This window comes from Hesperophylax consimilis, chromosome 25 (genome assembly GCF_061612785.1).
Source record: "Hesperophylax consimilis isolate HC1 chromosome 25, BYU_Hcon_1.0, whole genome shotgun sequence".
Classification (NCBI taxonomy): Eukaryota; Metazoa; Arthropoda; class Insecta; order Trichoptera; family Limnephilidae; genus Hesperophylax; species Hesperophylax consimilis.
In genome coordinates this window covers 12,345,924-12,372,196 of record NC_142860.1, presented here as the reverse complement: position 1 = coordinate 12,372,196, position 26,273 = coordinate 12,345,924, and the positions used below count along the sequence as shown (strand labels likewise).

The 26,273-nt window shown below is 36.4% G+C and overlaps 1 protein-coding gene across 2 annotated transcripts in view; it reads left to right on the top strand.

Annotated features, from left to right (window-relative positions):
• FipoQ (F-box/LRR-repeat protein FipoQ) overlaps window positions 1-26,273 on the top strand; it is a 49,721-nt gene that overhangs the window by 18,092 nt on the left and 5,356 nt on the right. Inside the window, exons 1-7 of one of the 2 annotated variants that reach the window (XM_089647029.1) lie at window positions 9,283-9,469; window positions 11,490-11,658; window positions 15,774-15,929; window positions 19,408-19,557; window positions 21,361-21,521; window positions 23,948-24,053; window positions 25,917-26,118. In XM_089647029.1, the coding sequence (XP_089503155.1) occupies window positions 9,374-9,469; window positions 11,490-11,658; window positions 15,774-15,929; window positions 19,408-19,557; window positions 21,361-21,521; window positions 23,948-24,053; window positions 25,917-26,118 (1,040 nt within the window). In that variant the 5' untranslated portion in view covers window positions 9,283-9,373. Of the gene's footprint in view, window positions 1-9,282; window positions 9,470-11,489; window positions 11,659-15,773; window positions 15,930-19,407; window positions 19,558-21,360; window positions 21,522-23,947; window positions 24,054-25,916; window positions 26,119-26,273 lie in introns of those variants that run through there. The other variant, XM_089647030.1, reaches the window with a different exon arrangement.

Genomic DNA, 26,273 nt, shown 5'->3' with positions numbered 1-26,273 from the left:
AACACATAACAACGAAATAATAGAGACAACAAAAGAACCATCTAAAATTGCTAACATTTTTAACAACTACTTCTAAAAATACTACAGCTACATCCGCACAAACTTGCCCAAATGTGTTTGGAAAATATGAAAAATGCACACAAGTAGAAATAGAAAACATAATAATGAACTTACGAGTATCCGCAAGCTCTGGTTTCGATCACATCACAGTTGATGTATTAAAATAAATTAGGCATTTATTACCGAAGCTAACACACATCATTAATAATAGCATACGTCAAGAAATTTTCCTAAAAACATAAAAATACAATAATAAATCCGATATTCAAATCAGGAAAGGCAACCGACATCTCAAACCACCGTGCCATATTTATTGTATCAAACATAGCAAAAATATTTGAAACAATATTTTTAAACGAAACCAACAGGAAACATTAATAATGTATTGAGCGAACCCATACATTCAGAATTTGGAATCCCCCAAGGAAGAATCATAGGTCCAATATTGTTACCATTTATGTAAATGAAAAGCTATCGAGTCCGAAAAGTGGAAAAATAATATCTTTCGCCGACGAGCCATACAAAAAAAACCAGCGAAGAAGCATATTGAAGCGCGAATGTAGAAATAAACAGGTTGAAAGATGGTTGGATGACAATTACCTATCCTTAAACTAGGTAAAACTTACTACATAACATTTACGCCAACGGACAAAAACCTTTCAACAATAAATTCGAAAATTACTATTCATAACTCTTGTAAAAATTATTCTGACGATCGCAACTCACTAAAATGCTCAATACTGACAAAAATTTACATTAAATATTTAGGCATAATAATAGATCAACACATTAAATGGAAAAAAACACATTTCACAAACTTTTAAAAGAATACTTAAAATTGAATACATTTACCTTAAACTAATATATGTTCATCAAAAACCTATGCTACTAAACCTATGATACTTTTACAATAGCCCAATAAATTCTACAATACGGAATAATAGGCGGGGAAGGAGCATATAAAACCAACATAGCCCCAGGGGATGTAGTCCAAAGAAGACTCATTAAAATAATTCTAAAAAAACCTTCAGATTTTTCGGCTCGTGAATTATTACAAGAATTTAAAGTTTTAGAATTAAATAGAATCCATCAAAAAATGCATTTCTTCAGATCCACAAAGATAAGCTAATAATAGAGTCACTGAGCACCAGACCTTGAACCACGGGACAAATAATAATTCCTTTACGCAATACAACAACGGCACAACACCATTACACACGCAGCCTTTAAATGTTTTAACAAACTCTCCAAAGAAATACACGCTGAAAGAAAAAGAAATTTTTTAGAAGAAACTTAAAATACCCTTTACCTCTAACTAATTTGGTTGGGTGGTATAATATTGTATCAGTGTTAAAAATATATGTATATTGTTAACCCTCTGTCTGCTGTACACTTACTTATTATTATTTTATCTTACTATCAATATGCATTATTTATTCATGTGTATCACTCTGTTAATCAAAATAAATAAAAAATGTAGGTTCTATGTTCTTCTATTTTTTCTGTAATTAGTAGTATTTTTGACATAATTACACAATAAACAGATTTTGCCGTATACACTTTTGTGCAATATTATATGTATACTGTCCTATTGTAAACTGGGGCTTGTGTTTAGAAAATGAGTGCTCAATAAAAAATATAAAAATAAATTGTACATTTAAAACAAAAAAAAATATAAAGGAAAAATTAAAAAAGGTTAAACTAAGGATGGATAATTAAACATGAATAACATTTTTACTAATTACGCCAATATGTTAATATTAAAATGAGCGTTTTATACATTCAATTACGTGCATAGTTAAATTTCATCGGTGCATGAGATATAACTAATCATAGTTTATAATTTTATAGACCATTTACCTTACACAGTGGATGGCCAAATTATTAGTTACACCAGAGTTTTTTTTTATTATTATTTAAGAATCAACAGCTTTTAATGCAACAGTTATTTTTATTGTTTCTGCAAAACGATTATTTAACCCTTAAATGCATACTGTTGCAAAACTGCAACATACCGTTCAAACCACCTTTAACTCTTTGGTGTATACTTAATGCATGCCGTTTTAGAATTATCAAGTTCACGGTAATATATTTTATCGAATAGCATCACCTTTTTTTTCTTTCGCGAATGTCAAATGTCACTTTTTCTTTAACAAAGTGAAGATTCTCGAAAATTGGTTGGAGGTTAGAATTACAGTTTTGTTTTGCTGTTATTATTTTGATTTTCTTAGGTAAGTAGGTACAATAATACAATACTTATATGTAATAACTCTTATATTTTCGGTACACTTATTAGTTTTGAGAATTTATTTTAGGTTTTTTATTTTTTTTACATACGTAAATTATTCATATTAATTTTTATTAAATAAATGGTGTTGTAAACCTGCAACATTTTTTTAAAATCAAATATCATTAAAAAATTACAAAAAAATAAAATTCTTTATATTTCCTTGCATATGCATGTAAATATCTACAAAATATTTTTTTTCCAGAAAAATAAATAAATCGTGCATTTAAGGGTTAAGCTCGTGGATTCTTGTGTAGAATTACTCTTAAGCTTAAACCAGTTTTGTGTTTTGAACGCAACTTAAAATTCGATTTGCGGAGTCATCTGTAGACGAAACTCAAGGGAAACTATTCTCACTTTTTGAGTTCAGTTATAAATTTCTGGTAGTAGACTCATTTGTGAACATGGCGTTTGATCAGGCATTTGCTGATTTTATAATCGAAGAGTTCTTGTCAGGTGTGTAAAAAATACAATCGGTGCTTGGTAAAATGAGGTTATAACAATATATCGAGGATTCAGTGTTGTTGTAATATGGTGTGGTTTGTTCGTAAGAAAACCCGTGAAGAATTGTAATTTTTTTGTTATAACAATCAGACCGGAATTTATAATCACTTTCGTGTAAGTAAACAATGCGGGTAATTTTATTGGCTTGTGTTGCCAACGCATCAAATTATCACCACTATCACCTATTTAGCAGAATATGATCTGCCATAGGTGCAGATGGAACGTGTATGGCCATTTTTCATAATAAACGTGATTTTGAATAAAATCGACATTATTTATCATTACCATTTATCAAAACCAAGCTATAAATTTTGACGTTCGTCATATATTTAATTTTATACCTTGGTCTATTCACACCTACCGGCACAGTGCATGCAGTAACGGCACAGACGCCGGACGGGAGTAAAATGGCGCTGCATCAACAGCTGATTATGACACTGCGTGGGCGAAGTTCATGCGAACGCGAATTAATAAATAAATAAGCAAAATGAATTTGAATAAATCATCTTGTCGTCATCTATTCCATTACCCATCGCCAAGAAACATGGCAGGATGAAATTTAACTATCAACAATAATATTATTAGATGTTTTGATGTTTACACGAAATGTAATCGAACGGTGTCACTGAAATTTATGTATGCAATTTCCAAAATGCTTTCAGACGCATTCGTATTTAAGGAAACGATCTGTTTCAGCTCCGAAAGCGAGAAAGCTCTCCGTGCGTTTTATTTCACGTTCTGTTAAGAGATTATTTCGCATGCCAAATCGGAAATAGAAAATTCATTATCGAACGAAATATAAAATTTCGGGTCTTTGGCATTCTGAACGGGGTTCAAATTTCTCAAGGAAATGATGACTATTATTTTTACCAAAATAAACATTGATGGTTGACGGGAAATCTTACGATTCTTACGAACTATCTCTACACAAATGTAGGTAAGTATGAATGATGTGTAAAAGTTAAAGACAACGTGTAACATACTTAAAAAAAGAACAATGGAAAGGCTTCGTGTGCAATATAACAACGCATACCGATTGATGTTCGGACTTCCCAGGCACTGCAGTTCTTCCTCAATATTTACAGAAGGGTGAGTTCCAAGTGTCAGCTACACTACTCGCTTCGACGCTTCGACGAAGTCCTCGACGAAGTTAGCCGAAGTTCGAAGTGCGTGCCCACACACTCGTGCAACTTCGCGAGTAACGCTTCCCGTCCTTTGACTCGGGCGCATTTTTTTTTTTTTTTTTTTATATTTACTCCACACAGGAGGCCCTGAAGAAAATAATTTCCCTCAGGGCCTATGTCATCTTTGGGGATGCTGTGTGGAGGGTCTTTTTGTGGAGAGGAAGGAGTGAACATGGGTCTTGAAGAGTCCCATGTTGTAGGAGGGAGGAAACACAGAGGCCGGCAGTTCGTTCCACAGCCGAGCTGTTGAACTTAAGAACGAATCATAGAAGCGACCCGTTCTCATGTGACAAGTGTCAACTGTGTACAAATGTTGGGCGCGCGTTTGGCGTGTATCCCGACTACGCACCGGTGCCGAAGGGATCAATGACGCTAGTTCCTCAGAGCATCTTCCATTGTAATACCGATAGAACAAGGACAGCATACCTACCTGACGCCTGTGCTCTAAAGATTGCAGTCCGCTTGTTAAGATTGGGGAATCTATCAAACGGACCGCCCGTTTCTGCACAGAGTCAAGGGTTTTTTTCAGGTATTTTGGGGCTCCAGACCAGAGATGGCTGCCAAATTCGACAGTAGGGCGCACTTGCGATTTGTACAGGGTGAGCAGTTGTGTACTATTAAAGTATCTGCGGGCCCTGTACAGTACGCCCAGCTTCTGAGAGGCCAACTTTACTCTAGCTTCGATGGAGCCCCCGTACCTGAGCTGGTCACTTATAGTTACACCAAGCATATCAATGGAAGGCCTGTTCGGAAGATTGCTTCCGTTGAAGGAGACTAGATTATCATTTGGATCCCTTTTAGACGTAATCAGACAGGATTGGGTCTTTGAAACATTAAATTCGACGAGATTATTTTTACCCCAGGAGGAAATACTCTCGAGATAACCGTCCATTCTCTGCTTCAAAGCCCTCCGAGCCGTTGGAGTTTGTGTGCCCTTTGGGGGCTTGTCAAACAAAAAGCTATCATGAACTGTACTGTCATCCGCGTAACAATGAATCGGTGCACATGTCAAAAGGTCATTGATGTGCAACAAAAACAAAGTCGGAGACAGAACCGATCCCTGTGGGACGCCAGCATTTATGGAGTGCGAGGAAGAGGTGAAACCGTCAGCAACCGCCTGAATCGACCTATCCCTTAAAAAGTCAGCAATCCACGTACACAGGGATGCGGGAAGTCCGTAAGAATGCAATTTGTTGACAAGTCCTCGGTGCCAGACCCGGTCAAAGGCCTTGGATATGTCTAGTGCGACCGTTTGGGTCTCACCGTGACGTTCCAGGCACCGCCCCCAAACATGCGTCACATACGCGAGAAGATCACCGCACGAGCGGTTCCGCCGGAATCCGTATTGACGGTCGTTGATAAATTTACCGACAACAATCGGAAGTCGGGCGAAGCGAAGCGAAGTTGCCCGAAGCGAAGTGAAGTTCGTGCCCACACTATCGTATTCGGTCAACTTCGATCAACTTCGCGAGTAGTGTAGCTGGGCTTCCAGGATTTACAGCTCTATTAAGAACCAGAATTGCAGGACTGAGGTGAAAGATAAACCATTCCAGAAATATTCTTATCATAGAATCCCGTCTGACTTCAGGATCGAGCATTGAAGACCATTGGAGAAAGATACTTGCTCCCACAATCTTAGATCCGATGGATTCCGGTGCTTCTCTGCTGCAATCTCATTTTTATGTTGAATATATTTTCCTATGATGTAAATATTATCTGTACTTATACTCTCTATGGGATGTGTGGGATTGCACTCACCTCCTCACATCCTGGAATAAAGAATTTATTATTATTATTAACTTAGCAGTCGGTGTAATCGCCACAGGAAATAATATTGGGAATAAGTTAGGGTTCCATCGGTAACCGGACAACTTAACACAGTGACAATTCAACACAAGTCAATTCATGAAAAGTGATGAAACAAAAACTAGGTTAAATGGGTTACGTAAGTTAGGTGTGTAGGTTAGTTTTTCATCATTCAAAGACTTTACATAACTTTTTAAAGGTATCTTGAATTTTCAATGTGTTAGTTTTCATGTAACCGGTTCCATCGGTGCAAAATAAATCCCTGTACAACAACCCAATTTCTACCGATTTATAGTAAGTTTCTCGCTAACTATTTTAGTTTTTAAGTTTCAAAAAAATGCTATTTTTAAGATAATATCTATATATTTGTTATGCCGAAACGTTAATTATATGAAATTCACTAGATAGAATAAAAATCACAAAATAAAACACGTTTTGTTCTGTTATTTAAATAATATGTTATAGGCATGAAAAAATCACAGTGTGTCTTTAAATGCAACAAAAGCATTTTTTTATTTATTCTTAAATATATTTGTATTACAATGGTATAGTATATTGTCCTCCACGGTAGGAGTTCACCTGTGTTGTGGAGGACTTTTCAATTGTAAAGTTATATAATACTAAAACAATACAGTGGAGTTGGTTACACAGAGAAACAATAAAAATTAAAATATAAAATCGATTTTTCCATAGTTATAACAAAAAAAGTGAAATATAAAAAATTAAATATTAAAAGGATTGTAGCCAGTTCCATAATATGTGTTTTTGTAATCAAAATTTGTCGAGAGATTTTTGCTCTATTTCAAATGAGTCGTGTTTTATTAAATATTTTCACAATTTTCGCTTAATTATTATGTTTTTTTTCATATTAGCTCCCTCTAACATTCGTATTTACATATCTTCCTTTCAAACCATATTTGAACGCTTACTACGGTGCCTTAAGCTACGGATCAAACGAAGTGGGTGAGAGGGGAGGTCATTTGTAATCAAAATGACTACATAATGTACTGGTCCGATTCTTAACTCTTTTAATGTCATATTGATTTTTTTTAAATACCCAGTATGCTGTCTAAAAAAAATCACCAAAAAAGTGCATTGTTTTTTAGAATTTTTATGTTATAATTATATTGTTAATTGATTATCTAACAAAAGTATATTTATAAACTCCGTGTCCATATTAGAATAGTAAATCTAATTTTCTGTAATAATATTAATTTCTTTAAAAATAAAACCTAGCGTTCGAATGAAGTTGACACAATTAATATGTACCAAAGAAGGTTAAACCACAACTAAGAAATCTTTTGTATTTTATGCCGATTTCTCATTGCATGTATAACTCATTAGTCACTCTCTAATAACTTAATTTAACATCAATATCTTAAAAGCGTTTAATTCAATTTTACCAGAAACTTACAAGTGTAAAGTTTATTTCATGTTAGGAGGTCAATATTTTTACAATAAAAAAGGAAAAATTTTTTCAACGAAAATGACCAAACATGGGGTGGATCAATTTTTAAATTTCAATGTAATATCAAATTTTGATTTTTTAACCCAGTATGCCATCTAAACAAAAAAAACACCCCTTGTTCTTGTTTTTAACTCTTTAAATGTAATATCATATATTTTTTTTTTACACCCAGTATGCCATCTAAACAACAACAAAAAACACAACTTTTGGGGACAAGGTGTATTTTTTAGTAGGGGTATTCACTATGCAGAGAGGTTGGACCTATTCTTCTGTCATTCTGACTCTTAGCACGACGAAGTATTTGGTTTACTTATTCGTGCAGTGTATTTCCCGGGCGTCCTCGGCCCCCTCTACCTTCAGTGTTTCCTATCGCCCCTTTATTCGTTCACCTAATTAATTATGTTTATCTTTAAAGACAAGGCCCTGGTTTTGCGACATAGATCCGGGTTCTAGTCATCGATCTAGAAATCAATTGATGGAACCGCACAGCAGCTGTGCTTTACAAAAAAAGGTCTGCACGTTCAAAGAAAATATATACTGTTTTCCGCCAGCTACTATTTTATTTCCAAGAAATTCTGTCATTAATCGGTTATAATCTCTTTGAATTCATCACTGAATATATTCATCAAGAACTATATTGAATCCGAATTAAATTGGCCGTTAAAATCATTGTAAACATGGAATGAAAATCAAAGCATCATTGTTTGCTTTCCGAGTTACGTTAAGAATGGCGCCACTGCCGCCACTCGGCGGTGAAATCTCAAATTATTTTCAAAACTTATTTCGAACATTGGATCTTTACCAGAGATAATTTTGAATTCATCCTCGGAGTTACCCAAGATTCGTAAAAATATATTGTTTTGTATTTTGGAATCAACCTTTTCAGTGCAATATACATACCTAACTCATATTTGTAATAAAGTATATAGTCACAATAAATTTTTTTACATGTTACTGCCATTTTTTTTTTGCTAAAATTATACATACACACATTCTTAAAATTACATTTTAATTCCAGAAAAAAAAACTACTTCTATCCATCTTTATTTTTTAATGAACTACACTTAATATGAACAAGGACTTTTCTAGACTGTGAAAAAGGTACACATTGCAATGCAATGTTCATTTTTGTGTAGGCATTTTCCCTATTTTTATGAATGTGTAGGTACGTCTATGAACCTTGGTAGGTACCTAAGTTAAGTACTTATTTTAAGTACCAACCTAACGTCCCACATTTTTAATGCCGCGGGCGCACGCCCAATGTTTGAGTTTATTCAGAACACAACAGTACACGGCCTGAATGTTTATTTTTATCCCATTTCCTTCGCTGTGTTGTACAGTCAAATGATTCTGAGTTAGGTATATTATTCACCAAATAAAATCGTCTGCGTTCATTGTGGCGCGTTCCCATATCACCTATGTTATGATTTATTTCATATAAAATATAAACGCAAAGTTGAATTGACTTCAATTTTCGTTCTATGAAATAAACCATACTATAATAGATAAGGTGGGAATCCAGCATTGGGTTCTATTAGATAAGTAGGTAATTACTTTATAAAATAATATTTTATAATTTTCGAACATTATGTTATTTGTTCATACTTACTTACTACATCAGTATAATAAATATATTTGAGATTGGAAAATTAAAGCTACTTTCGATACGCTATGTTGAATTTTCATGATTCTTGTCCACATGATACTGTATAGTGTATAATTCGACTATATTGTATGCAATTGAATTGATTTTTTTCAAAAGATACATAGAAAAATACGTTCAATTGTTTTCTATCTTAGATAAAGGTAGATTGTAAAACAACAATTTTCACTCAGTAAATTAGTACCTACCTAAAAAAATAGATCGATCGTATCGTAGTGAATGTAGAATGACGAGCGCCTATCTTAATGCTAAAACTGTAGCTTCCCAAAATAACTCGAGACCACCGAGTTTCCAGTTTCTACGAATTTCGTATACGCGTGCCACGGAAAACTAAATTTGTGATTATTTTTTCCTAAAAAATCATTTGTTTGTGATCATACTCGTAATATCGCACCATAAACATGGATATATCCGGAGATATTTGGGGGCAAATGACCCTAGAGGCCTCCCAAATGTACTTGGTCGATGGCGTAATGAAAAGTCCATTTGCTGATACGGTGAGATATAAAACATGAAACAAAATAGAGTTAGTATCTATGTCTGTGGTTAATATTGATATTTTCAGAAATTTAGGCCAAATCTGGTACCTACCTTAAAATCCCTTATTAAAAAAATAATTTATTGCCATTGCAGGCTATGCGGAAATGGAAATAATTGTTTATGTATTTCTTTAATGTTGATCAACCTGATATGTGACACATCTGATAATTTTGAATTCATGAGAGTGACAGTGAGTGATTTATTTATGGAGTGACACTTCTAATGGATATAATAATATACTTGTGTGTCATTTTCAAAATCTGAACAAAATTTATTTTTTGATTTTTCATTGTCTTCCAAAGTATATGTAACATACATATTGGAAAACTTTAAACAAATCGGTAATTATTTCCTAACCGCCGCGCTTTTAGGTACAGATTATCTAAATTACAGTATGTTTCAAGAATTACTTCAAGAAACGACTATTTACATGCTCAAAATAGGTTATTGGGTTAATTATTTAGATTAATTATTACGAAACATTGGAAAGTGTCATTCCATACGAAAAAGTCCAAAATTGCGGCAAAGGGATCATTTTATAGGGTGAATTTTGAATCAAAATTTAATTATAATGCATCTGTTACCATCTACCCCGATGTAAATCTCCATTTCTTGAAGTAATTAAGTTGAAACGAAGCTTAATTTTCATAATATGTGCCTGTTAAAAATGCGGCGGTTGGTGAACTATTTAGCAACGATTTTTTTAAATTTCATTTCGTAATTATATAAAATTATTATTGGCAATGAACAGAAACACAAAAACCGTTTTAAAGAACCCTTTAAAAGGTTCACAAGTATCTAATCAAAATGTAACACAATATTCTCAACAACTCCAACATTATAAAATATTAACGCAAGACTTCTTAATTTTTATTGACACTGATAGTTTTATCAGTTTGCAAAATAAAATGGGTAATTATTTACCTACGACTACCGTTTGAGAAAATATTCTGTACATGTTAGGTTAGGTTGGATTAGGTAGAATTAAATCACAAACCAGTCTATACAAACCTAGCGTAGCCCACAAACTACTTGAAAACTGGGATATAACTCTAAAGGGGACGCGAGCAGGCGTTATTAAAGGGGCAATTTTTTGTAGTAGTAAAAACGGTAGTCGTAGGTAAATATTTACCATAAAATGTTTGCTGTATTTTGCAACATTGACATCCGAATTGCAATAAAAAATAATAATTTGAATTCTGTTGATTTCTCTGAAACAAACACTTACACAAACCATATAAGTTTATTTGTAAAAATAATGTAACAAAATTCGCCCTTCTTTATATAAAACTGTAAGACAGATATTTAAAAAAAGATGTCATGTAGCTAAGAACTTAATGTTGTTTTAAGTTGTGAAAACTGTTTTTTTAACGTTAAAACATTTTTAAAAAGGCTCCAGTACTAAGGTCCCCCCAGAGTTAGTGATAAAACGCTTTTGGTGTTGTCAAATATTTAAATATATCTCGTTGCCCAATGGTTGTGGCGCCAAGTGAAGACAATTGATTGTTAGTGCGCTTGATCGTAGAGCGGAGAAGGGGTCTGATAATATATGATTCCAGAGTTATTTATGCGTCGTTGTTTAGATCTTAAAAATTATATCTGGTGATGTATGATGTTTTCATGCAAAAAGTAACTTTATTGCCTCTACACTACAGTACATACTACCCACCCCATTTTTTTGCAATAATTGGATCCTAACCTTGTTACAGGTCATCAAATCCAATCTTCAATTTTGAACAGTCAATTTCTAAACTAACTAACCATTACGCCTTTTTTTCCGCAGGGGTAGGCAGAGAGGACGAACAGCCAAACAACTCGTTCTTTGCACACACTCCTTGCCTCATTCACATTCATACACCGTCTCGTACATAGTATTCTGACTCTTGACATGGATTTTGCTTCTCATCGATTTCTAATATAAAACAATAAGAAACTCTTATTTTACAAACTATGACAAGTCAAATGTTTCTGTTGCAGACCATAGAGAAACTGCCTGACAAAGTCCTGCTCAACATATTCAGCTATATCACCCACCGAGAGATATGTCGCATGGCACGGGTTTGCAAGAAATGGCGCGTCATTGCCTACGACACTCGCCTATGGAAACACGTCAGCTTGCGGCCGGAGATATCAGGACTGCATGTCGGTGGGTTTTATTACTAACCATATATTTATCACTAAATATCCTATAATATATAAAAATAGCAAAATTCAATAGAACTTTTTATGTGTTCCTTTTTATAAGCCATTCCATTTTTTACAAAATATAATCTTATTATGATGCCAACATCTGGGGGCTATAACACTTAAATTCCGTGCATATAAATTTAATGTTCACAAAAATTCCACAATAGTATGTACTAGTATAAAAAAAATGATGTAATTCTAGTACTAACAAAGTGGCGTAGGGAGTGTGGCGAACCCGTAACGCAGGGAGTGGAAACTCGACCTGCAATAGCCATCCCAAGCCAAGGTGTGAGCTACCATGCTCATGCTGAATAACCCTGGGGAACAGTGTCACGAACGATGCCTCCGACATACGGGGTCGCATCTCTGAGTCTTTATACCTTTCCTCAGCACCCGGGGCTTAACTGGGGTGGACCTTCTACAGGGTTTTCCAATAAGAGGTGTTATTTTGAATAGCCCGCTATTTCGGTAGATGTTACTTTTGAAGCTATCATTTTTGACATTTGACAAGTAGAAACTACGTTATTAATAAAAATGGAACGATACACGCTTCAACAAATCATTGAAATTATTAAAATTCACTTGAGTGAATCAAATGCAAATCATCTTGAGTGATGAGGCCCATTTCCACCTCGGTGGCTTCGTCAACAAGCAAAATTGTCGCATCTGGGGCTCGGAAAACCCAAGAGTTATTGTTGAAAAGCCTCTCTATCCTCAACGTGTGACTGTTTGGTGGTGAATGGATCGCTATCGAGAGATGATTAATGTTTTTTTATGGCCGGAATTGAATGGTATTAATCTGGACAACGTTTACTTTAAAAAAGACGGCGCTACGTGCCACACAAGCAACGAAACCATTGATCTTTTACGATTGAATATCAAAATAACACCTCTTATTGGAAAACCCTGTATTTACTTAGATGCTCGTGGGACCACAATTGACCATTGAAACAAAAAAAGTTGCCTTTGAGGAACCTAGGGAGGTTGGAAAGGAGAGCTGAGGCCACCTCGGTGGACTCTTCCCTTGTGGGGCCTGCAGGGAACCTAAACAAAGAGGAACTTAGGTTGGGTCACAGACATAGGAATTAATAGACGAGAAGATAATGGCGAGGGGTAAAATTAACTGTTGAAGAACGAAGGGAGTGAAGCTGACTGTGATTCGTCAATAAATCAATCTGACAGTAAATAGGCATCTCGCATTATAATATCACCATTCACTTCTTAAAAGTAAAATCTGCTTTTGAATGAATAGACATTTTTACATGGGAGCGCAAATTACTCGCCACGTTATGAACAAATTTGCGAAGTCCAAATTCGGCAAAAAAATTCGGTTCTATTTTCAGAGTCGAATATTTCGTTTAAGTATTTAGTTAAGACACTTTTATAAATGTTCATAATTTACTTCCCAGCAACCAACCAGCTTTGAGTTTCGCGTCCAGACGTTTCTCGATGTGATAGTAACAACTGATTCATATTATACGATGTGAATATGCTTAAAATAAAGTAAAATAATGCTTATATATGGAGTGTAATACGACAATTGGGTTTATTCTCTTTTTCACATCTATTTTTACAAGTTTTCATAGTACAAGTCAACATTTTGCCGTGTTATTTCGTAAAATGAACCGATGATGCCTCGACCATAGTTCGCACAAGAATGATTTTTTTTTTTTATTTTTTTTTTTATATTTACTCCACACAGGAGGCCCTGAAGAAAATAATTTCCCTCAGGGCCTATGTCATCTTTGGGGATGCTGTGTGGAGGGTCTTTTTGTGGAGAGGAAGGAGTGAACATGGGTCTTGAAGAGTCCCATGTTGTAGGAGGGAGGAAACACAGAGGCCGGCAGTTCGTTCCACAGCCGAGCTGTTGAACTTAAGAACGAATCGTAGAAGCGACCCGTTCTCATGTGACAAGTGTCAACTGTGTACAAATGTTGGGCGCGCGTTTGGCGTGTATCCCGACTACGCACCGGTGCCGAAGGGATCAATGACGCTAGTTCCTCAGAGCATCTTCCATTGTAATACCGATAGAACAAGGACAGCATACCTACCTGACGCCTGTGCTCTAAAGATTGCAGTCCGTTTGATGACGTCACGTTTTCAAATTTCACTTGAGGCCATACGCGAACACAGCCGGCTCCAATGGAACTGGTATGGGGAGTGGGGATAATACGCTTTTAATCACTTAGGGCAGGTCTACTAATATTCATATGTCTATGGGTTGGGTAAACCCTTACTGCTACTGGATCATCCGGGGGATCCATACACAGGGATACCGGGACCCCTGGCAGAACCTGGAAACAAACTCAAAGTAATGAGGTGAACTGGGAGGTAACATAATGGGCTCACGCGAACTATCGTACCTTCAATCGTACATTTAATAATAGTACCTTCTGAAAACTCTCCACGCTGATTTGCAAGAATTTTAATTTCAATTTCAAACACGAGAAATAATTTCTCAATTGAGTTGGGCAGTTTTGTTAGTAAAATATCACTTTTTCACAATCAGCCTCGAAGTATCTACATTTGTAAATTATTGTAATGTGTTTGTATATTTGTAGTGGTACGCAACTACTTCATTCGAACGAAATTCTAGAAGTCTCGATTGTTCCAAACAAACTTCTTGGATGTTCTTTTATTTATTTGTTTGGAAAATTCTACATAGCAACCAAATTGTTCCAGAAGCTTCTTCACCTTTTAAAAGCTACAGCATGAAGAAGTCAGTCAGTCATCAATCCGCCATCAGTTAACAAGGTGCTCAACGAGTGATAATCCGCGCACCTCACTTGCGTGAAGGACATTCTTCCCGGCTCTGCTCATGGACTCCATCGGGACATCATCATAGCGCTTTGGCCCAGATCGCCGTCCCTGGCCAACGCTACATGGATTACAGCGCCCTGGTTCCAGCGTCTCTGACCAGCGCTTCATCCACTCACCATGACCACCACGAGGACACGCAGCATCCTCACTGGTCTACTCAGTTCCCGTTCAACCGCCTACAAGGTCCACCGCACCTTCGGCCTTCCCGTCAGCACTGGAGTACTGATTGCCAAGATCGCCAGTGCCTGACAGTCAACGAGTCCGGTCACCAGCGCCCGGCGTCGACTCACAGACCCGCGCTTGACCTGCTATCACCGCCTGCATCTGGAGAATACTACATCTGTCCTACGTCCACTCTCATCACGGCTACCTGACTCATCAAATAAACACTCTGACCTTCACAACATCTTTCATTTCGTGTCTCCTCACCAGATCCCCAAATATTTAATAAAAAAAATGTTAGCTGAACTATAATTGAAAATTCCCCCCATAATAAAGATTCTATAAAACTTGTACTCCTTGAGAAAGTGAACCATCTGGACACAAAAATTCAAATGAATAGTGTACGTTAAAAATTCAGACCTAATTACACACGTAGCTGCAATATGTGCATAAAATAGCCATGTATATCAACCTTCGATAGTTAAAGTTAAAAAAAATTTTAATGTAAATACCACACAAGAGTCCCAACTGCTCCCAACCGTTTGGAGCTAGTGAGATCTGCTTTCCAATGGGGGTATGTTGTAAAGTACCTGGATATTCAGATATAGTCACCAAACACGGCTAAAGCCATTTCAAGCAACGTTTCAATACTGAATAGTGATCTTACACCAGGGGGATACTGAGAGTATCTTCCACCTTGTAACGGGCCGCAAATATACCTTTATTGTTTATAATGATTTAATCGTGAAATAACACATAATAATCAAATAAAATTTACTTGCGCACGCCGGAATTTGAACCCTCTGGATTGCTATTCCAGAGCCTTACCCCTCGACCGCGAAGGCCGTAAATTGATGATATTTTTCTAATAGTTGATTGTCATGGGTATTTTCTGAAATCCACAGTGCCCAGTTTAGGTTGGAGAGGCGTAGGCATTAAATAGCCTACAGCAAAGCTTGAACTCACTGACATATTACACTCGATATATCGATGATTTAACTGAATTCTTTCAGGACACTTTAACCAGTGAAGATTTCTTAGTTGCTCTGAAGATATTTATATGCACTAATATTTCATTGAATTACTTTGTAGGATCATTGGAATCTCTGCTGGCCCTCATCTCCATCCGTTTCGGGCCGTCTCTCCGCTACATCGAGCTGGGTATTGAGCTTATCACTCACACCGTGCTGCACGAACTGGCCAATAAGTGCCCCAACCTGACTCACATGCTGCTTGACTTCAGTACAGGTAAAACTATTATGTTATTACTTGTATTTATTTATTCATTAATTTTCGGGAAATCGACAGTTTACATTTATTTTAGTACTATAAAACCAATTATGGATTTCCTCCTTGTGACTTTACCTCTACTGAGACAGCATAATAAGGAATAAGTCATTTAAATTTGTAAGAAAGGAATATGAAATCAAAAATTTATACAAAACAAAAGATTATATAAAATGAAAAATTTAGAAAACAAAACATTTATCAATACATTTATAGCCGTTGAGAGAGGTTGTAGATATAAATCAAATCATAATAGAAATATACACAATAGAATAGAGACATAAAATTATTCACAAACCATCAGAGAAATATTCTTTTATTGTATTCGGTAAGTTCGCAACTGAAAATATCCACCTTGGATAATACGCTATTGTAGTTATTGCATAGTCTGTTCAGGCAAAAATTCTGCTTAAGAGTTCATTTTGCACCGATCCACCCTGAACAGGACATAAGAGCGTGTTGAACGCGCAGGTACATTGAATTGAATCTTATTTAGCAACTCTGGGCATTGAATATTATTGTTGACTATTTTATACAGGAATAGTGCATCCTTATGATGCCTCCGTACACTCAGTGAATCCATTTTAAAGTATGAAGCTGCCTCTGCATAATTATTAAATCTTACAAAGGTATTACAGCTAAATAAGCACAAATCTGTGTGGTGAAGCTGTAAAAATTATCGAACGGTGAGCTCAGTAAGCCATACAGCTTTTTCGCTCTTATTTTTAGCTCAAATCTTCATTTCCACCATGACTACGAGCAAAAAGGGATCGAAATGACAATCTAGTCTCCTTCAATGGAAGCAATCTTCCAAACATGCTCAGTGTAACTCTAAGTGACCAGTTCAGGCATGGGGGCTCCATCGAGGCCAGTGTCAATTTACCCCCTTAGAAGCTGGGCGTACTGTACAGGGCTCGCAGATACTTTAATAATACACAACTGCTAACCCTGTATAAATCGCAAGTGTGCCACTGAGTCTGAAGTCCCAAAATACATGAAAAAATTCCTTGATTCTGTGGAGAAACGGGTGATCTGTTTGATAGATTCCTCTGTCTTAACAAAGGGATTGCAATATTTAGAGGACAGGCGTCAGGTAGGTATGCTGTCCTTGTTCTACCGGGTTTACAATGGAAAATGTTCCGAGGAACTAGCGTCATTGACACCTTCGGCACCAATGCATAGTCAGGAAACATACCAAACTCGTGCCCAACATGTATCAGGTTGATATTTGTGACTTAAATGAAAATAGTTATCTTTTTAAATCACTATTTTAATAAAAATAATCTGCATGTTTCAGAACCAAAGGTTCCTTCATCAGAATAGAAAGTAAACTTATAAATAAAATATATTATATATCTAGGAACCTTTAGTACTGAAATATGCACAGCATACATAATTTTTATTAAAATATTGGTTTAACCCCTAGAGGCCGGACCCCTGCATTTGCAGTGCTAAAGAATTTTGCCCACACATGGTACGAAGCACTGCAATTGAAGTTTCGACCTTATACATTTAACTTGTCTTTGAATATTACCTGTACTAGGTTATTTAAGACAAAAATAAAAATGCCACTTTATCAAGTATGATATTGTCTGCGTGTTGGCGTTAACAAAAGTATCATTTTATTTATTGAATAATTGATTTATCTTTTCAGTCCTTATAAACAAAGATAATGCCACCTAGTGTTTTTACAATTATTATTGAAGAAATAGAAATATCCCTTTGACTGTCATATTACATACAACAATTATTATATATACAGGGTGTATCGGCACGTAACCGAAAAAACTTTAACCAGCTATTCCTTAGCACATTTGGAGTAAATAATGTTATGGGCACTTTGCTGTCCGGTAACATTTTTTTTTTAATAAAAAATGTATTACATATTCATATTTTCACCACATGTCACCAATGTTTTTTCCTTTGTCAAAGTTTGAAAACCCATCTGGCAATATTTTGTTCGAGTTTCGTTGAATAATGTACGTACATACCTACATTGGCGCGCTTTTACAATCACAACGAAATGGCACGGCACCATTCGTCTCATTATTAACTATTATTATTTAGTGTGTACGAAAGAGCGAGGACACTTTTTGACACTTGCTAATAACAGCTGTTGAACACGAGAAACAATGCAAATGACAGTGACGGAGTGTGGATTTTTTTATTTATTTTTTGTTTTTAATGGAAAAAAAATGTTACCGGATAGCAAAGCGCCCATAACATTTTTTACTCCAAATGTGCTGAGGAATAACTGGTTAAAGTTTGTCGGGTACTTGCCGATAGACCCTGTATAACATTTTGACATTTAGTGGTTAGTTATTCTTCATCATATGGTGGAGGTGAGCTGATGGAGGTCATAGTTACATGCTGAGGTTATTCAGCCAGTAAATAGCATCGGAAGTCACTCAATTCAGTAAAAATGTAACTCCTGTAAATTGGCGAAGGGGGCATTATTATATTTATAAAAGCCTAAATAAAAATAAAATAAAATCTACTGCTCTGCAACAAGATTGCAAAATTGTTCGGAGATATGTTCTATAGTTTGCATTTGTCGACATTCAGAAACCTTAAGGTTAGTTAGTTCCTTTTCACCGTGCTCTTGATGTACATAAAATATCGCTTGTACACGGCACTCTTTTTGACAATCATAACTCAATTTTTTAAACTGCTATAACTCTCTTATTTCTTGACAGATTTATGAATTGCTTATCATAAAAAGTTCATTGATTCTTCTGAATTATGTTGAAACACATAAATTAATAATAAGAAGTTGAATATGACCATAATATTATAAACAGTGATGCATAACAAAAAATCATGCTTCACCTTAGCGCCGCTCACACATATTACCATATAATATTATTGTTGGTTCCATGATAACTCAACACAGTGACAATTCAACACACTTTTAAAAAATGATATAAAGTCATTAGGAATGATGAAATTTTTTTTTTAACCTAACCTAACCTAACCTACTTAACCCAGTTAATAAAGTTTTTGTTTCATCACTTTATATAACTTTTTAAAGATGTTATGAATTATCATTGTGATGATTTATCCGGTCACCATTATTGTTACACCATCATCATCTTCAAACTATTTCAAATAAAAATATTTTAATGCAAACTATTTTTTGGTTCCCTTAACTGCTTATTTGTCACTACGTAGTGTACAGCCGCTGAATTCGAATGCTGAAATATATGCTCACTTGAAGACACTTTTTATTTGCACACAACAGGTGCGCGTAGCGGCAAAGTTTAATATTGTAAGCCTAACAGAAGAAAAACCCTAAATTAAATTAATTCATAATTTTAAAAGAATAAGAACGAGGTGATGAAAAGTTTATCGATTGTGCAACGGTAAAAATGTCAACGGCATTTATGAGAGGTACACAGTGATTTTTTTTGTATATGACATTACCTTGTTAAATTTCCAGCCATGCAGCTCCATGACTTCTCGGAGATGCAGGCCTTCCCCACCAAACTGAAGTACCTATGCATCTGTCTGTCCGAGGTCATCTTCATGGAGGGCTTCATGAGGAAGATATACAACTTTATCAACGGCCTAGAGATCTTACACCTTATCGGTAAGATGAAATATAAATTATGTTAATGAATGAGCGTAGCCAAGTCCTGTTTTAACTCGACCATTTGCAATTTGTTTGTTACAATCCGGTTCAAGATGTTTGCCGTGTTGAATACTGTCTTTTTATCCCATCAGAATTCGCAAGATTGTGGCTCCTGCTAAGAACTGTCAAATTGGAATAATCAATATTCTTTTGTTTATTTATAACTAGTGGATTCCCCGCGATGCTTCTAATCGATGCTAATGTCTTTCTCGGGCGCCTCTGACTTCTTCCACCATTCACTACTGTATACCACAATGTTACTGTTAAAAAACAACATTACATCGACCTTAATTCGACTCCGTATCTCATTACGGTGAAGATAATATATTGCATTAAGTATTCTTCGGGCATCCTCATCTTCTACTATTGAAACATCTCTAAGCACTCCTGGCACTAATAAGAACAAACTTTTAAATTTTCACCGATGTCGGTCGACTACTTTCGAGTTATGCGAGCATAAACATAATCGGCTGAATTTTTATATATTAAGATATTTCCGAATGTTCCAGACTGTTTCCGAACATTTCACAATATCCCAGAATGTCCCGGGTTGTTTTCGAATGTTGTGGAATGCTTTCGAATACTCTCGAATGTTAAGGACTTCCAGCCCTTATATCTTCAAAAGCACGCCCTTCTGGTAAAAACAGGAAGCTTCTTCATGGATGGGGGATAGAGGGCTACCACACCATATAACTCCCTTGATCGTACCGGGACTCGTTTCTGAATTTTAGCAGCACGCACATTATTAGAATAATCCAGATTGTCTCACTAATAGTAAACAACTCGACCTACTTATCTACTCGCGAGTGACTACCTACTCGCGACGTCTAGAGCTACCTACGACAATACGTTGCGAGTTGGTCTGGCACATTACGCCAACTCACTAGAAGGTTCTAGCCTATCGCCTATGCGTAATAGCAGCGCCACCGAAAGTTCCAGTAGGATTTTTTTTTAAATTTTTTTTTTTATAGTGAATACCTCACAAGAGTCCCAACTGCTCCCGTCTGGAGCCAGTGAGACTATGGCATCCCCAATTGGGGGATGTTGTGTGGCTGAAGGTAAGTGGGGAAGGGAAAGAGGAAGGTGGGGAAGTACCTGGCTATTCAGATCTAGTCACTAAACACGGCTAAAGCCATTTGGAGCAATGTTTCAATTCTGAATGGTGGTCTTACACCAGGGCGATACTGGTAGTATCTTCCACTCTGGAACGTGCCGCAAATATACTATATATTATTTTAATTAATTAATTGTGAAATAACACAAATCAATCAAATAAAATTTATTTGCGCACGCCGGGTTCGAACCCGCGAGCTTCAGAATGGCAGTCCAATGCGTTACCACTGGACTATGCCGGCCGTCAGACAGACTGAGCGAGTGTCTCCGTTTTACCTGCGATCTCGCCTACCTACTGTTGCCGTCGGCCGGACTGTATACATAAGCCCGACGCAGCGAGGAGTTAGTATTCAGTATTCAGCCAACTACCTCCGCGCTAGAAACCTTGACCTAGATATCGCCTGCATTCCATAGTATTATTTCGCATAGTAACGCGTTGTTATTGTGATTTGTGAAACGATTTTTTAATTCAATAATAAACGCTGTATCGGAGTTAAACGAGACTTTTATTTTGTACGCTAAGATAACCACACATGTACTGTTATAATATATATTGATTTTATCTTGTAGAATTTGAAGCATTCTTGTATAGTTGTGTAGAGAGTTAAATAATAATCAGCTAAATTGAATGATTATCCTGTATTTCAGGAACGTATGAAAAGATTGAAGAAGAAGAAGAGGAAATCTACGAAGTCATCAATGTCCACAAGCTGAAATCTGCCACTCCCAACCTAAGAGTCATCAACTTGTACGGAATCAACTTTGTGGACGATTCTCACATAGACGCCTTCAGCTCCAACTGTATCCAGGTTCGTTTATATATTATTCTACCACAGTAGCTTTACAATAATTTGTATTTTACATCGTGGGACAGACTTTTAACTCTTTTTGATATTGGTTAAACTGGGACGTGTGTATATTAACAGACTGGGTTCATTTACTATACACACGAAAAATACAATAAATGTTGGGAAGGCGGGAAATACGCCAATCACAAATTTGTACATGGTTGACATTTGTCATATAAGAACGGGTCATTTCTACGACTCATTCTTGAGTTCAACTGCTCGGCTGTGGAGTGATTTGCCAGCCTCTGTGTTTCCTCCCTCCTACAATATGGGTCTCTTCAAGATCCATGTTCACTCCTTCTTCTCCTCAAAAGACCCTCCACAAACATGACATAGACCCTGAGGGAAATTATTTTCCTGTGTGGAGTTAATGTAAATTTAAAACAAAAAAACATGTGTTTTTCAGCAGAGAAACATTTAAAATTTGGAATGAAATTCTCCTGGTTCAATAGTTTGTATGCTTCAGTGCACAAATTTGCTCCTTTGGTACATAATTCAATACAGTTGTGTGTATGTTCTCCTGCTAAGATGGCCTCCATCTCAGCTTGAAATACAGTACAATGTGTTCCTAAAGGTATACTAAGTTCCCTCTTAGAACCCTGTAAATAGACCCCGGCCCCTATTCTCTCCTCCATCTTGGACCCATCTGTGAACCAGATTAGTTCCTGTTTGTGGGTAGGACCTGGAACCGTGTCCCATTCCTCCCTTGTGGGGTACGTCACTCTAAACTGCTGTCTGAACAAGTATTCAGCTTGTTTGCCGTCCTGCCTCATTCCAGCTGTTAGACTAATCCCCCTCAGTCTTGTTCCAATCTCCGTGTGACTGTTTTTGGGCTCACCTCTCCATTGACTTTTCCATTGTAACCTATAGGCTGCCGCCATTGCCGCCCCCTCTCTTTCTAAGTTTAGTGTGGGTAGATTCAGCAGCACTCCCATGGCTAGTATTGGGTTGGTTCGCATGGCTCCTGTGATTCCTCTGCATGTAAGTCCCTGTATGTGGTTGAGTGTGGCCATCACTGTTTTGAGTGTTGTTCTCCTCCACCAGACCAAGGCTGCATGCATGATTCTTGGTTTTACAACGGCTGTATACAGCCATTGCATCGTTTTAGGTTTGAGTCCCCACGTTCTGCCGCAGATTCGCTTAGTTGCCCACGTTAGAGTACATGCCTTCCTGCCTACAGTTCCCACCTGGTTTTTCCAGCTCAGTTAGGCATCTATGATGACTCCGAGGTACTTAACCGTGTCTGAGGGTTCTTAATCCTTTCCATAGAAGGTTGGATTGCTCCATCCCTTTTACTCTCGCCTGGCTTGGAAAAAATTATTTAATAAATTAGGTTTTTGTTTATTTCGTTTGTTGTATTTCACCACCAGTTTTATTCAAAGTTAAAATTATTTTCATGTGTTAATTAGAGCCATCTTAATATGCTAATTTGAATAACACTTGCCAAATGTACCGCGATGAATGGGTGTGTCAATTTGAAATTCAATCCCCTTCATCCCTGAAGTTAGCGATAAAAGTCTCGTAGGAAATGTTCACTTCCTCTCCCTTCCTTCCTCCGTGGTGCAGACCAACAAAAGATAAAAAGCAATGCTTCTTCCGATTTATCGACTGCAAGATAATGCACTTTCTTTTTGATAAATGTTTTCTTAAACCAATATTACAATACTAAAATTACTACAATAAAACTAAATACAATAAAACTAAAATATCCATAATAAATAAATTAATCCATGTTATATCTCTGCTTACTAGCAGATTTAGTGTGTGTTGGGAACTCTTGATTAAGTAAAAGGTTCTTTACTCTTAATTGCGTGTATTTACGTTACAATAAATTAAGTCTGGATTTAGCTATACTGTTAACTACCCGAGGGTTGGTAATTCTCTGTTTCTACAAGCTTGAAGTCTGACAAGGATACTCCACAGGCAATTGCTACACACTAGCGACATCTGTCGGACTCTGGAGTAAGCTTTATGGCTGGTGCCATCTATCGTTTGAATACCCAACTTTTTACCATACATTACACTTTATTTAAACCACTAGATTTGTTTATACTAGCTGACCGGTTTCAGAACAACTGTTCCTTCCTCAGGGCAAAATATCTTAACTTAACATTACAAAACAATGGGTGAACATAATATATTTGTGTTGAAGTGGGGGTGGGGGGTTGCATATTGAATGCAACTTTTCAAAATTTCAAAGCAATCGATGAAGAACTTTATGAGATTATAGATTTTGAACAACGAAAATTAAATTTTTTATTTATATAGATATAGAGAATATTTATCTCTGTATTTTTTTCCAAACTATGATTTTTCACAATAATATTTGGTTTATCTAGATAATACCTGATCGATGGTTGCTTCACAACTTTCTATGTATATTTCAGTTGGAGTGTCTGGCAGTTAACTACTGCAACAAGGTGACTGGCTCCACCATGAAGACTCTCTTCCAGAGATCGAGGAGACTGCGGTGTCTCCTGATGAATGGCACAAGTAAGCATTTATTTCACTCATTCATTTTGTTAAATGTGAATACATACCGCACACCAGTGAGAGCCAGTGAGACTATGGCAAGCCGCATTGGGGTATGTTGTGAGACTGAAGGTAGTCGGAACATGAAGGTGATGAGGATGAAGAAGGAAGTGTAGTTTCCCCAGGAAAGCTACTTGTATTCAGAGAAATTTTTCTTTTCTCTAAAGCAGAGGTTCCCAAAGTGGTCTATATGGACCCCCAGGGGTCGATATCGGCATGCTGGGGGTCTATGTTAGCGAGAAAAAAATTTGGGGGTCCACGAGATTCAAATGGGTGTACATACGAGCAGACACCCATTTACCTTAAGTCAACATTTAGGAGTTCCGTAAATGACACAATACACCTAACACAAATATAATAGACTGAGAAATTACTTATTTGATATTTGTAGTTTTATATATCGTAAAGTTGTTTATTGAGGTATATAAATAGAGTCTACGTTCTTTTTCTCGTCAGAATTAATATATTGAACCAAAACTTTGCACATTGGAAGCTGCGAATTTTCCTAGTTCCCCAACTTGTTTTTTAAAAATGTCCAGGGTAATAATTATGTTCAACATTTAGATGTACTTCACACAGACTTCAAAACTAAGTTTGAGGACATTTTGATTGTGGAAATGGAATGTTGATGAATCAGATATCATATGACAAGAAGAACTGATCGGAATAAGCGCTAACAAAGAACTTAAGGGGCAGTTCTGTAGGGCCAGCTACAGAAAGAAATTCCCGTTGCTTATACTGCTCCATTTTCAAAAAAATAAAAAAATAAATGGTGTAAATTTTTCATTTGGTTTTTCTCACAAGGGTGCCCCTGTCTGCACAATATGAAGATATACCGCCACCCGGTTGTTGAACAGGCAAGGGAAGGGAATCTTTTTACGAAAAAAATGAATGATTTTCACATGGGACGTTAATAGGTTTAGAAAAATTCAATATTTGGCAGGCGGGGGTCTACGGAAAAAAAAAAAAAAATTGGCAAGTGGTCTACGGGGCAAAAAATTTTGGGAACCTCTGCTCTAAAGAGACATTAAAATGTTATAAAAAAATATATGTATTATACAGTGAAATCCCTATTTATCGTTTTTAAAGGGACCTGTCGAATAAAACGATTAATGCGGGAAAACAATGGATGGGAAAAATGGAAAAATCTGAAATTTTAAATATGTGCTATGTATACTTAGTTCTTAACCTTTCCGGGAGTATGGACGCTAATGAACGACGGTACACACTTTCGCCAAAGGAGTATGGACGGCTATGGACGACAGGGGTCGCATATTCATATTCGATACATATTCTCTAAATATGCATCGTATTGCCATATATGGGCATATTCATGTAACTTTACAACAATTTTAAACATTTTACATCATTATCGACAGAGATATCGGCTGTTATTTATTTTGCATACTATCATAAAATTTAATCAAAAAATATATATTTTTTTATATGTAAAAAAAACTCACTCCCCAGAGCACGGCCAGCATTACTTAACTTACTCCCGGAAAGGTTAACCTAGATAAGTAAAAAAATCACACGGGCGCACTACCGATGTGTTCGAATGTTTGACGACAACTAGACTAAAGCGCAGAATTCACATACGGATCCGCCTGTGTATTTCTGCGTCGAACAGGCTCAGTGTATGAATTCTGCGCTTAATGACTCGCTGGTATTCAAGGGGTTATTGATTGGTTAGCATTAAAAAGTGTTGATAACGGAATTAGCGATTCTATTAATTACAAATTCAATTTGGGAAATCTAAAGAAAAATACTTGAGGGTTGTTAGTCAAATAAGTTATAATCATTACTTTGTAACACCTATTCCAGATCTCCAATCGGAGCACCTGATGCAGGTGGAGTGGGATAAGTCTTCTGTTCAGGAGTTGGACATCACAGGCACGGACCTGTCCACCGAGTGCCTCATCGACATGCTGACAAGGATCCCTAACCTCCGATTCCTCAGCGCGGGTCAGCTCAACGGTTTCAACGATTCAGTGCTCAAGGCTTTCATGGAGTCTGGCAACCTTAGGTGCGTTCATATTTAATCATTATTTTTAACAGGGCAATTCAAAAGAAACTAAGAAGCCTCTCCTCATGTTTGTGAACGTTAAAGAGAGACTTTATTTGCGGCAACTACATATTTCTTAAAAAAATACTAAAATATCAATTTTACTACACATGTAT